General features: G+C 39.6%; 1 protein-coding gene across 1 annotated transcript in view; it reads right to left on the minus strand.

Moving 5' to 3' along the window:
* The window catches only part of tnfsf10l (TNF superfamily member 10, like), a 56,891-nt gene that overhangs the window by 22,123 nt on the left and 16,705 nt on the right, over window positions 1-18,063 (minus strand). Inside the window, exon 2 of the mRNA XM_065950224.1 lies at window positions 7,286-7,435. Coding sequence (XP_065806296.1) covers window positions 7,286-7,435 — 150 coding nt within the window. The remainder of the gene's footprint in view (window positions 1-7,285; window positions 7,436-18,063) is intronic.

The raw sequence follows: 18,063 nt of genomic DNA on the forward strand, positions 1-18,063 counted from the left end.
CTCAAAACATGTGAACAAGTAGATTTCCATACTTATAATGGAATTGTTCAAATGTTTTAGAATATATTCCAAACATGCAAAACTACCAGTGTCATTATTAATGACACAAATATATAGTATTATCAATATAATAATCATATTATAACTTTTCTTGAACCCTCTGGGTTTTAAATTGGCCAAACAACGCCTTTTCCATTTTTTCCCCTCAACACAAAGTTTTGAAATTAAAACCTCATATTGGTGTTAGAGCTCCATTATTTTCCAGCTTTTTTTCTCCAAATCTATCATCTGTTTCTTTTTATTGGTTCTTCTCTTGTTGGTTTATTAATCCCTCGTTCCTTCTCAAAGTCTTGTTTATTTTCATGCTTTGTTTCCATTATCCTTCCTTTCTGTATTCCAACCTCTGAACTGGATGTCTTTCAGTTCACTCCTATCAAACAATCCAATCTACATATTCATCACCATCCTCATCGTGTCACGCCAAAACCCCTGTCATCATTTACCACTTTATCATCTTGTTCATCACTCACTCACTGGTCCCATTTAAAACAGTAGGTAAGCCTGTGTGCCTCACAGAGCACTCTATGAGCAGAGCCACATTTATAATGATTTCCAAGAGATTAAAACTGCAGCCAAAGTGAGGAAGTTTACCTCTTTATCACCTTAATTTTTGTTTGTATTCCAGTCTTTTCCCTCCACCCAATTCCTTATTCTTCTGCTATGAGGCGGTGAAGCTGAGCATGCATCCAACCTGCATACTTTATCTATTAGTGAACTAAACCTTAACATCTGTTTGGGAATTGTCTAAATGTGAATTCTCAAACTCATGGCATATTCTTGGGGATTTAAACCTCATTTTTTTGGAATTAGATCAGTCATTTATCAAATAACTTAATCCTAAATCATAACTCATCCATTACGAAACAATACTTTCTCATATTTTCTCTGAAACTCAACTGATTCAGGTCCCTGTTTTATGTTAGGGCTTAGCATTTCTATCCAAGTCCAAAATATTTCAACTTCTTGCAATAGCAATGGATCAAAAGGCTTAGAGAGGCAGAGTTGCAGCAAGGAGCCTTGGTTAGCACTTCCTCTAAGCACCTGTTAGCTGCAACAGCTGGGTCTTCTTACCCACACCAACAAGCTGTATCAACAGGTCTCTACAAGTGCCTTTGGTCAGACTTGACTTACATTTGCCATCAGGAATGTTGCTTCTGCTATCCCACTGACCTTCTGCTACACATTTTCCCATGGGACCTGCCGAGTACACCAGTAAAACCACAGCAAACTCCTCTGAACAACACAACTGAGGGTCAAAGGAGTCTGGAGATCCCCAGTTTGTACATAATCATGTTGAAAAAATCTCGGTTGCTGATAATGTCCTCTAACTTTTGGTGTCTAAATTAAATGAAAGATGGCAGCCAGCAAGCTTCCTGGAGAGAAAACAATTTCACAGCTATGCAGAGAGTTAGACAAGCCTTGAACATTGGTAAGCATTTTGGGCATTTACGTTAGCTTGGGATAAAAGTCTGACAGCAGGTAGAAACAAGTTAGCATAGCTCTTTTTAAAGGAATAACTAATTCATACCTGTCATCAGGTGGTCCCTAGTCAAGTATTAGTGTCATTAAATACAAAAGGATGAACTTAGTTACCCACTGTAAGGCTCCTGGTGGTAAATCAGCAGAATTATTGCCTCTAAGCAAGGTTGCTCTATCCCTTGCGATGGTTGGATGCCAACCAAGGAGAGCACCGAACCCCTGCCAAGGAATGCCAGTTCAAAGCCAATCCAATGAACCAGACCATCAGAGCTTCAAGCTCAGCCAAACAAAAGCTTATCAAGGAAACTATCAACTGCCAGCTAGCATATCAGCAGCTAATGCAATAACACATACCTCAGGTTTCACCAACCTCTTAGAGGTCAGATTTTTCAGTTACTGCACTGCTGCTTGGTGGACTTTCTTGTTAAGCCAATTGGCTCCTGACTCCAATGAAATGGAATGATTGGTATCCGTCTTCTCCTGTACCATTAGCAAAAAAGCAAATTGGCACATTCACAAAATAAGAAAACTATTTAAAGCTTTAAAAACCCTTTTTTTGATAAAATTTGACTATTCAAACCTGTAACCCACTGATTTATAAAACAAAAAAAGAATCAGTGCAACTCGACTGTAAGGCCTGTGGCAGTGTAGCAGCAGGATCATTACCCCCAAGTGTGGTTACTCAGTCCCTTGCAATGTTTAGATGCCAACCAGATAACGCAACACACTATCAAAACAACCAAATGAACCAGACCATGTGAGCTACATGGCCTGACAAGACAACTGTTAGCAACTGTTAACTAACCTTGCAGTGGTCAAATCTTTTTTAAATTAGGGGCTGTGATGGATTTTGAGCTACTTTTCCATTTGGCTACTTCTGTAGTGGTTTACTTCAAAAATAAAAACAGGGCTGAAGTAAGAAGATTTAATTTAAGAGCATTTTTGGATGGTTACACAGTGCATATGCCTCTAGTAAAGTTTAAGAAAGCATTACTCATTCACTTTAATTTTGGCCTAAAAAAACAAAGGTGGCACTGAGGTCATGTCTTTAAAAGCATGGTATTTAAGGCCTTGATTGTTAATGGGTTATGCATTACTGAACCTTATAAAATGGATGTAATTCAAACTGTATAATTACTTTTCAACCTGACTATTCATCTTTGTAAAATGTGCTCCAAAATTGGATCTTGGGTCATTTCACTGAATGATTTTATAAGATAACAGACTGTGCCTGTTTGGTCTGCCAGCTTTTTATCACCACTATATTGGGCCTTTTCATCTCCCCAATTTTTTTTTTCAGAAAACCCTCAATTCAATGACGCAAGCTAAAGAAGAACACAATACTTATGTTGTTTTACCAAATCTTGGAAATCTTCTTGGAGGAATCTTAGTTATAAAACGTTGGTAGTATGTCCTTCTCTTTAACAAGCTCTTCTAACAATTTTTTTTTAAATGTGTGTCACCAGCAAGTGCATGAAATTTGTTTTATCCGTTTACACTGGAGGAAAAGCCAGACATTCCTGTTCCTGTCTACTGAGGGTAAACGAGCAGATCCTTGATTGTATTGTACAAACAGAGAAGGAAAAGATAGAGAGAAAAGACAAGAGAGTAGGTGAGAAGTAAAGGCAATAAAAGATGGGTGCTGAATGTAAGACATAAACTGGCCTGAAGAAAAGGGTACGAAGGAGTTTTAAATAAAGACAGACGGTAGGAAATGAGGGGGCTGAAGATATACGGCTGTAAGCACCCAGACATTCAGACAAAGTGGGAAAAGTCCTCTTGGCTGTGTCTGCAAGACAATAACTTATATTATTGGAGTGACTCACTGGGCTGATGAATGACTGTTTGTGTTTGTGTGTGTGAGCGACAGACGGGGAACTCTCGAACCACAGCTGCCTGGGGTCATTGGTATTTTCATGCTGATTCAACCTCAGCACTGTGGGGGAGTCTGACATTATTGTGTGTCAGCCGTAGTCTGTTCTCTCACTGCAGGAGGGTGTGGGTTTAATTATATCAGTGAGCATGTCTGAATCCATGTGACTTCCAAGTTACGATTAAGTTTGGAGCCTAGAGGAAATAATATATACAAGGGCTATTTGTATATATCAAACAGTGCATCTGTTCTATGTGAAATACGCATATCTATATGCACATTGGAAGATATATTACAGTCTTGGGTTTTGCCTCAATTCACACAATTGTGTCAGTCCAATTAGACTTGGCTCTTCAATATAAAGCCTGGCTATTTGTTACGTATTTTCAATTCAGCATGCCACCAAACTTTTTTAACTTTTCCTTAATAAAATGGCGGAGATATGACTGACAGACTAGAATTCAATTCTGTGTCTTCTCCGCTAGTGACCATCGACTTTTTGGGAACAGCCTTACTTGGTGCTCAACGGTATTGATAGGTCCCCGAGAGCCTAGGACCCTAATTCCCATGACAGGTTTGGATCCATTTTTTCATTTAAGTATTCATTTTAGCTGCCAGATATGTCTGGTCTTTTTGGCCTGAACCAGTCCAGGGTCTCTTTACTCTTACACTCTTTTATTTGGTTAGTTCTGTAATATTCCAGACACAAATTGATTTGGTAGGAAAACTGTTAAAAATGTGGGGTTGAAATCAGATCCTGGTTCAAATGTGGGGTTGAAATCAGATCCTGGTTCAAAGTTTTGGGATACATTAGGATTCAGGTTAATCATTTTGGACCTGTGAAAATCTGTGCTCGGTGAAAACATCTCTTGTCAGATCCCACTTTTCAAAACCAAGTGATTCCAGGTGTTCATAACCTTACTCAGCAGAAGCAGATGGAGGGTAAGTTCGCCCTGAGGCCCAAAGGTTTCAGTACAAAGTTCACACTTTCCTACAAATTGGCCTACAATTTTCCCCAATGTGCACACAATCAGGGGCAATTTGAAGGATCAGTGTCTTTCTCAATGACACTTGACATGTGGACACAAAGACTCAGCACTCAAACCACCAACCCTACCATGAACTGCTTCTCAACCACCTGCTGCCAGACAATTGAGCTAAATGAGCCTTCGACTGAAAAGAGTGGTGCATGGTGTTGTTCTTTAAACAACCACAATGGAGGCAATTAAGGTTTTTTTAAAAGCCCTGCAATTCGCTTTATAATTCACACATGTAACTTGAATGACAACCCAAGCAATGCAAACAGAACTTTCTAAAACAGACATGTTCCCAATCTTGGGGCTAGGTCTATGGTTTCCCTTGAGGTAAGCTCACCTATTTGTGTTTGTTTGGCAGCTCCATTACTAAAACTTGCAATGGTGATGCATAGGCTAGAACCCCCTAGACTTTTGATTCTGATTAGACTCAGACACTCGTAAAAATTGGCATATCTAAGTTGTTTATCTTGTCATCTTTATCTATGCTGGCTGTTTTGCATATAACACTAGACTATCAGCCTTGGTGGAGGTCTCTGCTATCTGAGTGCTCCACTAGTTTAGCATAGCAATCTTGAAGATCACACTTTTTGCTTTCCAACAGACTGTGGGGTGATATGCAGTAAATGCAAGTATGCTTCTCGAAAAGCCATCCACTGAGTGTCATCAGCAATGGTTTGTCTTAGTCTGAAAGTTGAATTTGTATTTTGTCTATGGATCTGAGAGTTTCTTCTCTGTCGTGACCAATCTCTTCTTTGTTTGGCCGTGGTTACCATTCCTTTGCAACTCAGCAGAAACTGGAGTAAACTGTTTTGTTTTCATCTTCTATGACCTGATCTTTCCTGGTTCAGTTAATCGTTCAATCAATCACTTTTTCACATTATAACAAATGTGCGGCCCACCTTGAGCAAGCACTTGGCCACAACAATGGCAAGGAAAAACTTAATTTTATAGTAAAAACTTCCCTTTTACAATCAAAAATACACCCAGTTGAAAACAAAGAACTGGTTTTGGTCATACGCTCATATGACATTCTGTTTGCTTATTCTGCCAAGAATTAAGATACAAATACATTCCTTAGTAGAACATCTGTGAAAAAATACATTTGAACTGTTTTTAACTGTTGCACAATTTCCTTAATCATCAGTTTTGCATATGAAGCTGATAAAAGCCAACCAGGCTCAAACCAAACACCTGGCATGCAAACATAGACACTAGTAAAGATAACCAGACGTTTACTTTCAAATCTGTGTGTGAGCTAACATCCAACTAAAAACAGCCAAGGGCACTAAAGTCCTCAAGTTAAGACTCATGTACGCACAAGTAAGAACCTATAAATGTAGACTTGCAGCAACAACAGGTTCAGTGTTGCCCATACTCTGAAGATTGACACTGTGTCAACGACAATGAGAAAGATAAAACCATCAATGACACCATCTTCTTAGACGGTTAACTGTAAACACCCATCAGTAGGAAACTAATTGAGCAGTCTGCAGAGGTTCAGCGTCAACATTTGTCACGTTCAAGCTGAGGAAAATGAGGTGGACCCCTTTGTAGCTGTCTCATTTTTCAATACTACTAATGGTTTTCTTCCACTTAATTCATCATAACACAGTTTCCATGTCAGGTATATATTTATATGATTAATGCTCTTTGTCAAAATTAGGTGGTCTGTGGTTTCGAGGTTAAGCTGAGTTCATGGTTGAAATAAGATCATTGAGGAGGTAAAATAGGCAACTTATTGGAAGTGTGGGACCCTATGTAATTATAAACAGGAAATCTGCTGTTTGTATGGTTACACAAATGGTAAAAACCACCAAAGAATTCCTTAAAACTCATTGATTCAACCATTTATTGGACAGTCTGTAAGAAATGTCACTTCTCCCTTGTCCATTTCAGTGTGTTTAATGTAACACATATGCCATTAATAGCAATTTTGTACGATGAACAATACCCCCTCACAGCTGAAGGTTTAACCATTACAATGACAAATACGCCTAATTAGTCCCACCCAGAGGTTCTGCGTCAGTCCCCACAGATGTTTCTCGGCTCACTGTAACCGAGGAGGAGATTCCTTCACGCTGAAACAAGCTCCATCTGTTCTGTAACCCGAGGTCAGCAGAGCCCCCCCAGCATGGACTTTATTTAAGGAATCATATCCAGATTACTTAGCAATAAGTAAGGTCTTTTACCTGCTTTTTGTAACATAACAATGAGTAAGGTCTTTTACCTGCTTTTTGTAACATAACAATGAGTAAGGTCTTTTACCTGCTTTTTGTAACATAACAATGAGTAAGGTCTTTTTACCTTCTTTTTGTAAAGTGTCTTGAGATAACACTTGTTATGAGTTGACGCTATACAAATAAAAATTGATTGATTGATTGATTATATCATTTGGGGATTGACAAATATATCACTTAGCATTGGGGATGTATAAAATTGATGATTAAGGAAGTAGAAGTGGTATAAGCTTGGGGACAACACATTTGATTGTCTTTCTTCTCCATTATTTTGTAAGAAAGTTACCTTTTGGCCCCTTTTTTCATCCATGTTTCTGAATATTATGGACCCATTAATCCTCCATTCTGATTGGTTGTGCATTATGTGAGGCTTTTCAAAGCCAAAACACCAACAACAGCAATACAAGTCTTTCCACAAAGCCTCAAAGCCTTTATGTGACAGTGTGGGAGATTTTCCTGGACAAGAGTACAACCAATACTCTAATACCATAAAGGTTCTAAACCATTGCAGAACATTTATTCTAAAATATAAGAGAAGCTCTATTTGTGCTGTATTTTTTCCGAGCGTTTGTAAAAGTGGTAGACATTTCTTTTCTTACCTTGGAGATGTAAGCTTTGATGCCTTCGGCCAATTTGATGCAGGGCTCTCCGAAGAGCTGGGCCAGCTGGTCTGGGATGTCCTGGTCTTTGTCCAGAGCGTTCAGTAAACTCAGACACTTCAGCTCCTCCGTGACCCCCTGACTACGCACCTACACGACAGACACAATAAAAAACACAGAATTTAACCTTTAAATATTAATGGTCAATACATATGGTGGAATAATTTATTCATATTCTCTGTGGTCCAGTTTTGACAGAATATACACAGTAAATAACTATACTACTTTATTGACTGAATCATCTACTAAGAATAATGAGATATATTTATTTTAACGTTGACAACATTGCTCTTTGAAAAGGTTAGAAGTAGGGATGTACCAATGCATCGGCTCAACATCTGTATCGGCTGATATCGGCCCTACAATGTTTATTTGTGTTGCCAAATCAATTAAATGCCGGCATCTCGTTCACCTAACTACTGATTCAGAGAAGAGGTTTGTTATTGGGCCTATGAAGTCACCTGTTCACATTCACACAGAAAAATGTTGGCATTGTGGGAGTCTTATGCCAAAAGAAGTTAAGAAACAAACAACAAAATCGGCTCAATTGTTATGTCAAACATCGGTATCAGTATCGGCCCTGATTTCCCCAATTGGTGCATCTCTAGTTTGAAGGGAAGGTTAAAAAAAAGACTAAATCTCTAACCCAGTTTCAATAAAAACCCAGTTTCCGTCTAACAATATTTGAATCCAGAGAGCACTACAACATACCTCATCTAGGCAGACAATTAACAGGAATCCCCCAAAAAACCCCAATTATAATAGATTTTTTATGGATTCATCATTAGCCATAAGTTCATCGAAACATCAGAGCTGTTATTCCCTTTTTATCGCCCTCTGGGGACATTCAACACACTTCATTTATTCCTGCTGTTCAAACTCGCTTTCCTCCAGTGAGTTATCACTCTCTCTGCACGTCTCTAAATCTGCACCACTGGTGTTTCAACTCATTTTGCTCCTGCAGGTGTTTCTTATTCCTCTTGTCATCTTTCTTTTCTCATACAGCTCTACTCTTCTGCTGTGCCTTTTACATCAAATGCACCTTAAGCTAAACTCCTTTCGGAACTCTTTACACAACAACAAATTCATGTGTGAACCCTGAGTAGGAGAGCACAAACATATGCAAAACGGATCATCATATCGAAACATCTAAGAGACAATTAAAGTATAAAATCCCTGAGAGACAGAGGGGAAATTGATGCTTTCCCCTGTTTTGTTACGCCTCTTGTTTGGCAGCGACTTCCATATGAAATAGGAAATGTTTTTCATGTAATTTTGGGCAGCACGGGTCGAATAAAGCATCTAACTGAGATGTGGAGAAAAGCTTACGTTGCAGTAGAGTTTTGAGAGTGTGTCTGTGTCTGTGTGTGTACCCTTCAGGGAGGTTGTAAGCGTCACGGTCTGAAAGCCTTCCTAATGACTCTATAACAAGCTCAGATGAGGAGGGGGAGATTACAGAGCCGCACTCCTTCACCCCTCTCCTTTTTTTAAATGAATTTCTCCCCGCTTGACCTCTTTTTTCTAATGAATCTCATTCCTTTTGTCTTCTTTCCCCCGCAGTATGTTCTTCCCCTCAGCAAAACTCATGTTGATACATAAGCAGATTAGTGTGTTCCCTGCAGAGATAGCAGTGTGTCTCTACTGTGTGTGTGTGTGTGACTGTGTCTGTATCTGTGAATAAGTTGAAACCAAGCGGGAGGGATGGGGCACTTACGGGAAAAGCTACGTTTCTTTGAGGCCTCATCTCAACAGTCTCAACATGTTACTCTTTAAAAGAATGACTCATAAGTCTAATGGCTTCACTTCTATTCAGGGACCAATCATAATGAGTCCAATTAGATACAGGTCATTAATCCGATCAGTGCACAGTCCTGCAACAAGCTGAGTGTGCTTAAAGGTCACATATTATGCAAATTACAGTTTACCACACAAAGTCCATCCTCTCTCTGTCTTTTGCCTGCTCCACTTTTCAGAAAATGTGTGCTCAAACAGGCCGTTTGGAGATTTTCCCTTCATGACATCACAAAGGGCAGTAGCCCCTCCCCCAGGTGGGTGACACTCCCACAGCTAGGTGTTTGTTCTGCCCTCTGAGTCTGCCTTCTCACCGTAAACAATAGGACATGGAGCGAGAAAGCCCGAGACACCCGAGCCCTTCCAGAGAGGGGGCGTGGTCAGACACAGCTCATTTACATATTTAAAGCTACAGACACAGAAACAGCCTGTTCTGAGCAGGGCTGAAATAGAGGGGTTTATAGACATGATCAAATACAGGATCAGAGTGGATTTATTGGGGAGCTCTGAGACTTATTTAAACTTCTTGAAAAAGAGGCTTATATGTGATCTTTAAACCTGAGAGGGACGCTTCCTAATAAGAACTTTACTTGAGCCAAAGAATGATGCAACAAGTCAGTAAACCACATGCAACATATTTAAGCACAAAATGAAACCCGCATTCGATCCATTTCAATTAAATTGACCAGAATGACAAAACATCTGACTCTAGAAAATCCATTTTTCTTTTGGTGTTAGTCTGACGTTTTGATTGATTCCTTTGCTGCTGGAACTATCCGCACCACACATCATGATTTAATTTGAGCCAAATTTAAAAATAAGCTTTTGTTGGATGGATGGAAACAATGCACTTTCCTGTTCTATTGCTCTATTACAAAGATGTGCTGCTTGTATACTTACATATCCCCAAGTAAAGCAAAAAGAATGTGCTTAAAATATCAGTATTTAGTATTTATGAATGCATAACCCCCTTCATGATGAATTTCTTCAATAAAATTTGTCTTCAACTGCAAAAGCACCGACATTCAAGCAGCATTCCAATCGTACTTAAAACCCTTATCATGTGCAGGATTCACAGCTTATCTATAATGCAACTAGTCAAAAATGCAACAGTCAACGTTTAAGTCTAGTGGATTACAAGTCTAAAGTAGCAAATTGCATGCCTGTTAATGCCTGAGCAGATTTCCCTCAGAGATAGAAGCCTGTCTTTGACTTGGTCTGAAGTATTTGTGTGTAAATTGGTCCAAACCAAGCGGGAAGTGTGAGGCATTTACGAGAAAAGCTTTGTTTCCTTGATAAAAGATTGGGGCCACATTTCATAATGAGTCCAATTAGACGCACGCGCGCGTGAGAATAATCCAGTCAGTGCAAATTCCACTTACCAGCTTAGTACAATAAAACAATATAAAAACACAACCAACAAGGCAACCCAACGTCCTGCACTCAGTGAAACGTACAAACATATACCTAATGGACTATCAGCAAAACTGTTCCTCAATTCTTACAACCAGACCATTTTCTGGAAAAACAAAAAGCAGCCGAGAGAAATAGAACTTAACCAAATAAGAACAAGCACTTCTCTCCATGTTGCCAATGCTCTACACTGTTCTGTAGTTTAAACAACATTTAGTAATGAAAAATAAATACAGGCGAAGTGCGTTGTTCGCTCACAATAAAATACTGTAAAGTTATTTTCAGTAGGCCACAGAGTTTTGATTTATTTTTCATGGCATGTTCATGCTACAATGCGCAGTGCACACCTGAGAATGTATAGGCCCTGCATGTGGTACCCTGTTTGACATTTTCCTTTGAAATGTCCTGCTATAAAGTATAAAAAGACATACAACAACCAAGGTAAAGCACCTCAAAGAACATACATAATGTGCTTAATTCCAACCACCCCAAAGGACTTGTTTGAAATGTCCACACATCCATATTGTTTCATTGTGTTTGAGTGCTCGGTGAGAGAAAAGGAAGCGCAGCAGGTCGTCACATCATCTGCATACAATCAGAGAACATCCCATCTAAAAACTGCTGACAGTGGAGTCTGAGCAGAGACATTCTGACTATTGTTGGGAGCCGCTGTGTGATGACAGCTACCGCTGCGTGAAGTGTTGGGGAGGTTCACACATGCATGAGTGGATGGGAGCTCGCTCAACACAACAAACGGAGTGAAAGTAGATTTTGTCTCTGTCTCTGGAAAAACACACTCCCTGCTTTTTTTTTTGTGGTTCAGGTTGACGGATTTATTGTTATTGAGGAGTGTCTGAAAAAGGTTAGACTTCACGGGGCATCCATTTGTGTGTGTGTGTGTGTGTGTGTGTGTGTGTGCGCATGAAGGTCTGGGCGTTTTGTGTTTGTATATGTGTGTCCATTAGGTTTTGGCAGGGCTTGTAGGGAGTGTTTTACCCATGTAAATAAGGAGATTAAGTACATGAGGTACAAACCAGATTAGTAATAAACTGTATGGTCTTTTAGTGAATACAAACAAGGTAAGTGGTTACACCAAGCCAAGAACTAAGGAGAAAATTATGATCAAGTTTATAAAGTTTCTTTTATCTGAGTCTAACCTGCACAAAACCACTTTCTAGTAAGCACCCAAGAATAATGGAGTGGTAATCAAATTTCTGAAACGATAAGATTTAGATTAGATTCTTGCAGTTTCCTCACACTGAATACTTTATTGACAGTTTTGCCTCAGAGAAACACATTTCATGTCAGCATCCATTAACACCCTTTAAAAGTAACTCTCTTAGCATTTGGTTTTGTTTTTTAACAGACATGTAATCGATCCTTGAAACACACAACAGTGTGGTGTCTGGCAAGAACTGAAACTTGGCACAACCAAAAAGCCAAACTTCTTCTTCACTTTCCACCTTCTTTACCAATTTTGACTTCTCTATCGCCTTGCTTTTCTCCATTTTATTCCTCTCACATTACTTTTCTGATACATTACACTGTGGTTGATCCGTATCGCTCACTGCTTTCAAGGCCAAGAAGCTGAAACTCCACAAACATTGGAGTGATTTGATCACTCTCTTTGAGATTCTGTAGGCCAGTATAGACATGCAAGTCTCTGGAGATGTGGGTCTATCCATCATTATGATGCCCTGGGAGCATGCAACTGGAACAACTCCGCAGGTGTGAACCTTGTAAGAAGACAACCCTTCCCTCCTGAGTGCTTCTTTGACAGCAGTTTCTCTTTCCCAATACCTGTTTAGCTAAATCCCAAAATTGAAAATCTGACCCCATTAGCTTGCGTTGTATGAAAGCCCTAAACCTCCCAGTGATTCAGCACTAACAAATCAATAAGCTGACAGAAAGCTTGCCTCGACTGCTGTAAAACGTTTGGTCTTTGTTGCTTTGTAATAAGAACTACTTCAGACAAAAACTTGATTAATTACTTTTAATTCACAAACAAACATCTTCGGATGAAACATTATTTTGCTAGTAGCCATAAACTGCTTTTCAGTTATGCTGATCCCAACTGGCACATCTCCTTTTTTGGCGACCAACTCTCATCCCTGCAACATGTCCCCTGAGAGTTGGGTCCATTGAGCATCCAAAAGAAGGATAGCACAAAGGATGTAAGTCTTTGCAGTGTTCTTAAACTATTTTGAATTCCTATATGTGATTATGTTTCAGATGTCAAAAGGTGATGGTGAAAGTGTCCATAAACATCCAGATCCTGTCAACAAGGAGGTTTCACATAAATTAAACTGAATATTCCCCCCTTTTTTTCTCAAAATCTCTTCTCAGTTTCAGAAATAAAGGGGCCTTCCAGATGAGGTAATAGTCTAAACAAGTAGGCGGCCATGTTGATGGTCCTTGAGGTGAAACAGCTGGCTAAATGTGTGCGGTTTCTGTGTCTCAAAGATTTCACAAGTTCTTAAATCTAACAACGAAACTATGTGAATTTTATCATTTCCCTCAACTCTGTATAATACCTGTATGCTTTCTGATGTGCCGCTTTTAAAGTTAAGAAAATATTATGGGAAGGAACCAGCCTGGCTGAAGGTGTTAGCAGGAATTTTGTGAACTGTGGCCTCCGTTATCAAAACAACAAACTCAGCCATGTATAACCCCCTTTAAAAAAATTGTAGGTGTACAATCAAATCCAGATATATTCCATTGCTAAAAGCGTGAGCGTTATTTTTCCAGTGACCAAAACTGGTTGCCTTTGAGATAACTGAACAAACCACCTATATGCTTGTTTTCACCATTTTTGGTAGTGATAGTCAAGATCAAGCAACTTCCAGTGTTGCAAAATGAAGATAATGCGCAAGTGCAAAAAAAAAAGCAGTTCCTCAAGTGTCTACTTGATATATGTAGCTGTTTTCCTGGAGGCTTTAGTCCCACTTCAACTCCACGTCTCTGCCTGTTGCGAGATTGATCAAAGTTAGCTAGCACTTCCAATAAGGCAGTCGTCATCGATGGGTTGCAAAACGCCCTTTTTGTAAACCAATGGATGATGTCACTGAGACTATGACCATGTCTTATAAAGTCTTTGGTCTAGATTAGCTCTATCAGATCGTTTCTTAGTTAACTACAAACTATGTCATTTTTTAAAATTGTAAACATATTTAGCGAGAGAGAAAAACAGCTACACAGTCGAGCTGAAGTAGTCCAATTCTACAGGAAGCTGATTCACTGGGATGACATGCATGTAATGCTCAGCTCGTTTAATACAGAGGGGATATGATCTAAGAGGGTTAGAATTAGAAAATCTAGCCAGATGGTTTGGTGATGGAAACTAGTAACTGTTACAGCCAACAAAGCCAACACACACACATCTATCTATCTATCTATCTATATATATATATGTGAGAGAGAAGATTTCTCAAGCTGTCAGGATGTTATTTTTGGATTTGGAACTTCAACTTGAACGATTTATAGCCTACTACTGTCTTCCAAATGCAAGAGCTCAACTGGGATTGTCCCTCATGGCTTGCTTTTAGAAAATCATAAACGCTGCAAGTGATCTATGCACTGTTTTCTAAATCTCTTTTTAATCCAGAAGACATGAGGTCTCTCATGGCTCCCCACACTGAATTGGATGACTGGGCTCCGGAGAGAGGAAGGGTCCGGGCTGACAGAGCTCCTGTGATCCTGATACCGACTCTCTCAGGAAACAGTGAACAATGCTTCACTGTTCCCTCCCCAGTGTTGTGAGTATGTGTGAGTGCGTGCATGTACATATGTATTAATGTGTGTGGCCTGCTTCTCAGTGTGTATGTGCAGCAGAGTGTGTGTATAGTTGGCCCTTGCTGGACACCAAACCCTGAAAAGAATATCTCAGAGGGCCACTTGGAAACCCGGCCACAATTTTCTGTGTGTATGTGTGTGTGCTGGTCTGGGAGATCCTTGGCAGACCAGAACTCTCATTTGAAGGGATTAGGAAGAGGAGAAGGTGGCCACGTAACTCAAATCCAGCAGGCCAGAGGTCCGGTGTGTATGTGTGTGTAGGGGGACGAATAGGGAACACAGAAAGGAAAGAGAGGGAGAGGGTTGGCTGTATTTCAGAATACTTTCTCAGCTTTGTGACAAAGTAGACAAGACAGAGAGTGGGGGTGAAATAACATCTGAGACCTCGCTAGCAGTGGCACTGAACATAAATAACTTCACCAAAACACAGTCGCAGGGATATACACAAGTTCACGAGTGAAGTAAAAGCACACAATGTTAAGATGCGGTGGAGCCAGCTTCATCAAGTTGATTAACATCCTGCTGTGTAACTCCCAGCCTGTAGATTAAGTGTCCGTAGGGGGAAAGCATTCAAGCAGGTTTTTGGTGATTTAAATTGGCTGTACATCTTCAGGCTCAAAGACGAAGTCACAGTGATGGGAAAGAAATAAGGAACACATCAAAAAAAGATTGCAGTTCTGCAAAGTGCCATAACAAAGTTCTGCTGTCACAATGCCCTTGTACTTACACATTGCATCTTTTTACACTGCGACCCAGTGTGTGAATTCACATTGCATTATGGCCTTGTATGGCCTTGATAAGAGGTTTACCACTTGGCCTGGACAGTACATATCCAAGCTTTATACATTGCACGTGAGGTGCAACATGGGAGCAAGTGTATCGCCTTCAAATGGCAATCTATGAGCCACAAAAGTTTGTCATGGAGTTCCACAAGGTTCAGTGCTTAGACCAATACTATTCACTTAACATATCCGCCCGCTAGGTAATATTACCAGGAAAAACTCAATATATGGTTGGCGCTATGCAGATGATACCCAATTATTGGCTACTTATCATTAAGGCTATGAAACCTGTAAGGTAACTTAACTCCAATTGATTCCTTAAATGTGTAAAGACCTGAAGGACAAGTAATTGTCTGATACAAAACTTAGACATAACTGGCAGCATTTTTCCTAACCCTGAAGACTTTAAAACCCCATTATCTAACCAATGTTGCCATTTGATGCATTCTACCAGAGTTATCTTACAGCTAATTTACATCTGCAGTCTCTTGGCACTTAGTTGTGCACATGTTGTCCCACATTCATTACAGACAGATTTTGTCATTTATGATATCTCCTAGTAAAGACTGATCTAGACTTTAGAACTTGCAGCAAATTACTGATTTGCTTTGCCATTAAAATAGGTATGGGATTGTGGAATATCAGTACACAATTGGGTATGTAGGGATACTTAAGATACAGATGTTATTTGAATATGCAGTAAGCTTTCTATTGGCCTAGGTCTATCAAAGGTAGTTATGAAACAAGTGGTGGCTAGTCTTGAGGAGATAGACAAAGCTGTAAAAATTGTTTCACATTGTTGGAACATGTTTTATCCTTGTCCTACAGCAGCTTTAGAGATTACATTTAAAAGAAATTGATAATAAATACAAATGTAGGCCCCACAGCCATGTAGAACTCAACTAAGATGAACATGAAGCCAAGGTTTGGGCCAGTCTTAATGCCCCAACACCTCCCCCAAAAAAGGGGTCCAAAACATTCAAGGAGTGTCAGCAGTTATGTTGATGATTGTAATGTAGAAAAACACATGCTGAACTGATTTAGAAAAAGTTTTACATAGTCATAAACACCAGTACATTTACTATGAGGAGGGTTTGCTGCTGATTTATGACCAGTTACACTTACAAGGCATCTATTTTTGACTGTTAAGATGAGCCTGTCTGCCGCTTCATCTCAACTCAGACATTTGCACTTTGACTCTGTGTTGTGAAAGCTGGCCCAAAGCAATCATTAAAAAGCTGAACTGCATGTAATTGTTTTTTGCATGAACGTACCAGCTTCCGGTAGTTAAGTGCGGTCTGTCGGCTCGGGTGAGAATTAGTATGTTTTTTATTTGACAACATGTGCCCATTTATGTTCTTGGTTTTAAGTTCAACATTTGTTATGGTATTTATGGTAAATGCACACTTGTGTGTGCTGCTTGAGTGTGTCTTTCCCACTTTATCAACCCCTTCAAGGCTTCAGTGTTTCTGGCACACAGCCAAGGTGGTGCAGACATTGATTTATATGTTAAAGCTGTCCGATTCTTCCCTGCTATGCGTTTAATGACCAACAGTTTTCTCGACCATCCATCACTTTAAGGAGCAATCAGGCTGCTCACTACACAGGGAGATTTTTGATTGCCATCCATACACAAAGGTATTTATGAGGAGAAAATAGAGGCTATTTCTATTATGAACAGGGAATTTGTACTTCACAGCGCATGCCAAGTTTTTGTCTGCAGTGAAAAAACAGAGCCCCCTCCACTGCAAACAGCGTGCCAGAGCCCTACACACATACAGACCAGCAAATCTGAGCCAAAAAAACAGCCATTAAAAGGGTTTGGGGAGCATGAACCAGCGTTTTTAACATGGGTTCATACAACCAAATGCGCCCTGGGCTTGTCCCAGATGCCAACATCAGTTTGATCGAGGAAAAGAACCATAGTGCAGACACATGCTAAGACATTTAAAGTAGAGAATAAATAGAAAAAAACTGCATGGCCGTAACTGCAGCCTCATTTCATAAAAAGTGTTGACGTGGTATAAAATGCTAACAAAAACAGAATGTGATGATTTGACGAACGTTAAAACCCTGTATTTGATTGAAAGTAGAGCAGCTAACAACATATCTAATGACAGAATTGAGATTTTTCTTTATTATGTTTGGAAACTTACATGCCAGTTTCAAATGTAATGCCAGCAACACGTCTCAGAAAAAGTTGGGATAGGGTCGTGTTTACCTCTCTGTAGTAGCACCTTCTTTCAATAACATTCTGTAAGCATTTGTTTAAGTTTCTTTTATTTTGAAATGATAATGATGTCCTATTCTTGCCGAATGTAGGATTTCAGCTATTCAACAGTTCAGGGTCTCCTTTGTCCTATTTTAAGCTTCATAATGCTCCAATTAGTGCCTGACCGATATGGGATTTTTGGGGCCGATACCGATGCCGATATTGGGGAGAAAAGAAAATTGGATCCCAATATATCCACCGATATCTTTCTTAGATCTATGTTTGATCTGTAGATAGATATACACATTTATTGGGTTGATCCTTCAAATGCAGTTATCAACAATTGTGGAAAAGATAACGAAGACAAGATGGTCACTCAACTGGGATTTTTTGAAAATCATCACATTCTGTTTTTGTTAAAAATGTCCTAAACGTCAGAACTTTTGAGATGGAATGGAGAGTTGTGGGATCAGTGAATGCCTTCAATTTGACCCTGTGACTTGAAACATTAAGTAAAGCTTATTTTATAAAAAGAAAAATGAGACAGGAATTAATAAACCAGCTTTGGAAATGTATCCTCATGAGGAAGTCCCGGCCCCAGACTTAAGCTGATTAAAAACCAACAAAAAGGATCCTCAACTTCCGCACCGTACCTTCCTTCTTCCCATACCTCAATGGCACTCTTGTCTGTCCTCGAAACGCCAGTCATCCTTCTGGGAATGTGTGTT

The sequence above is a fragment of the Labrus bergylta genome, chromosome 22, assembly GCF_963930695.1.
Source record: "Labrus bergylta chromosome 22, fLabBer1.1, whole genome shotgun sequence".
NCBI classification, from domain to species: Eukaryota; Metazoa; Chordata; class Actinopteri; order Labriformes; family Labridae; genus Labrus; species Labrus bergylta.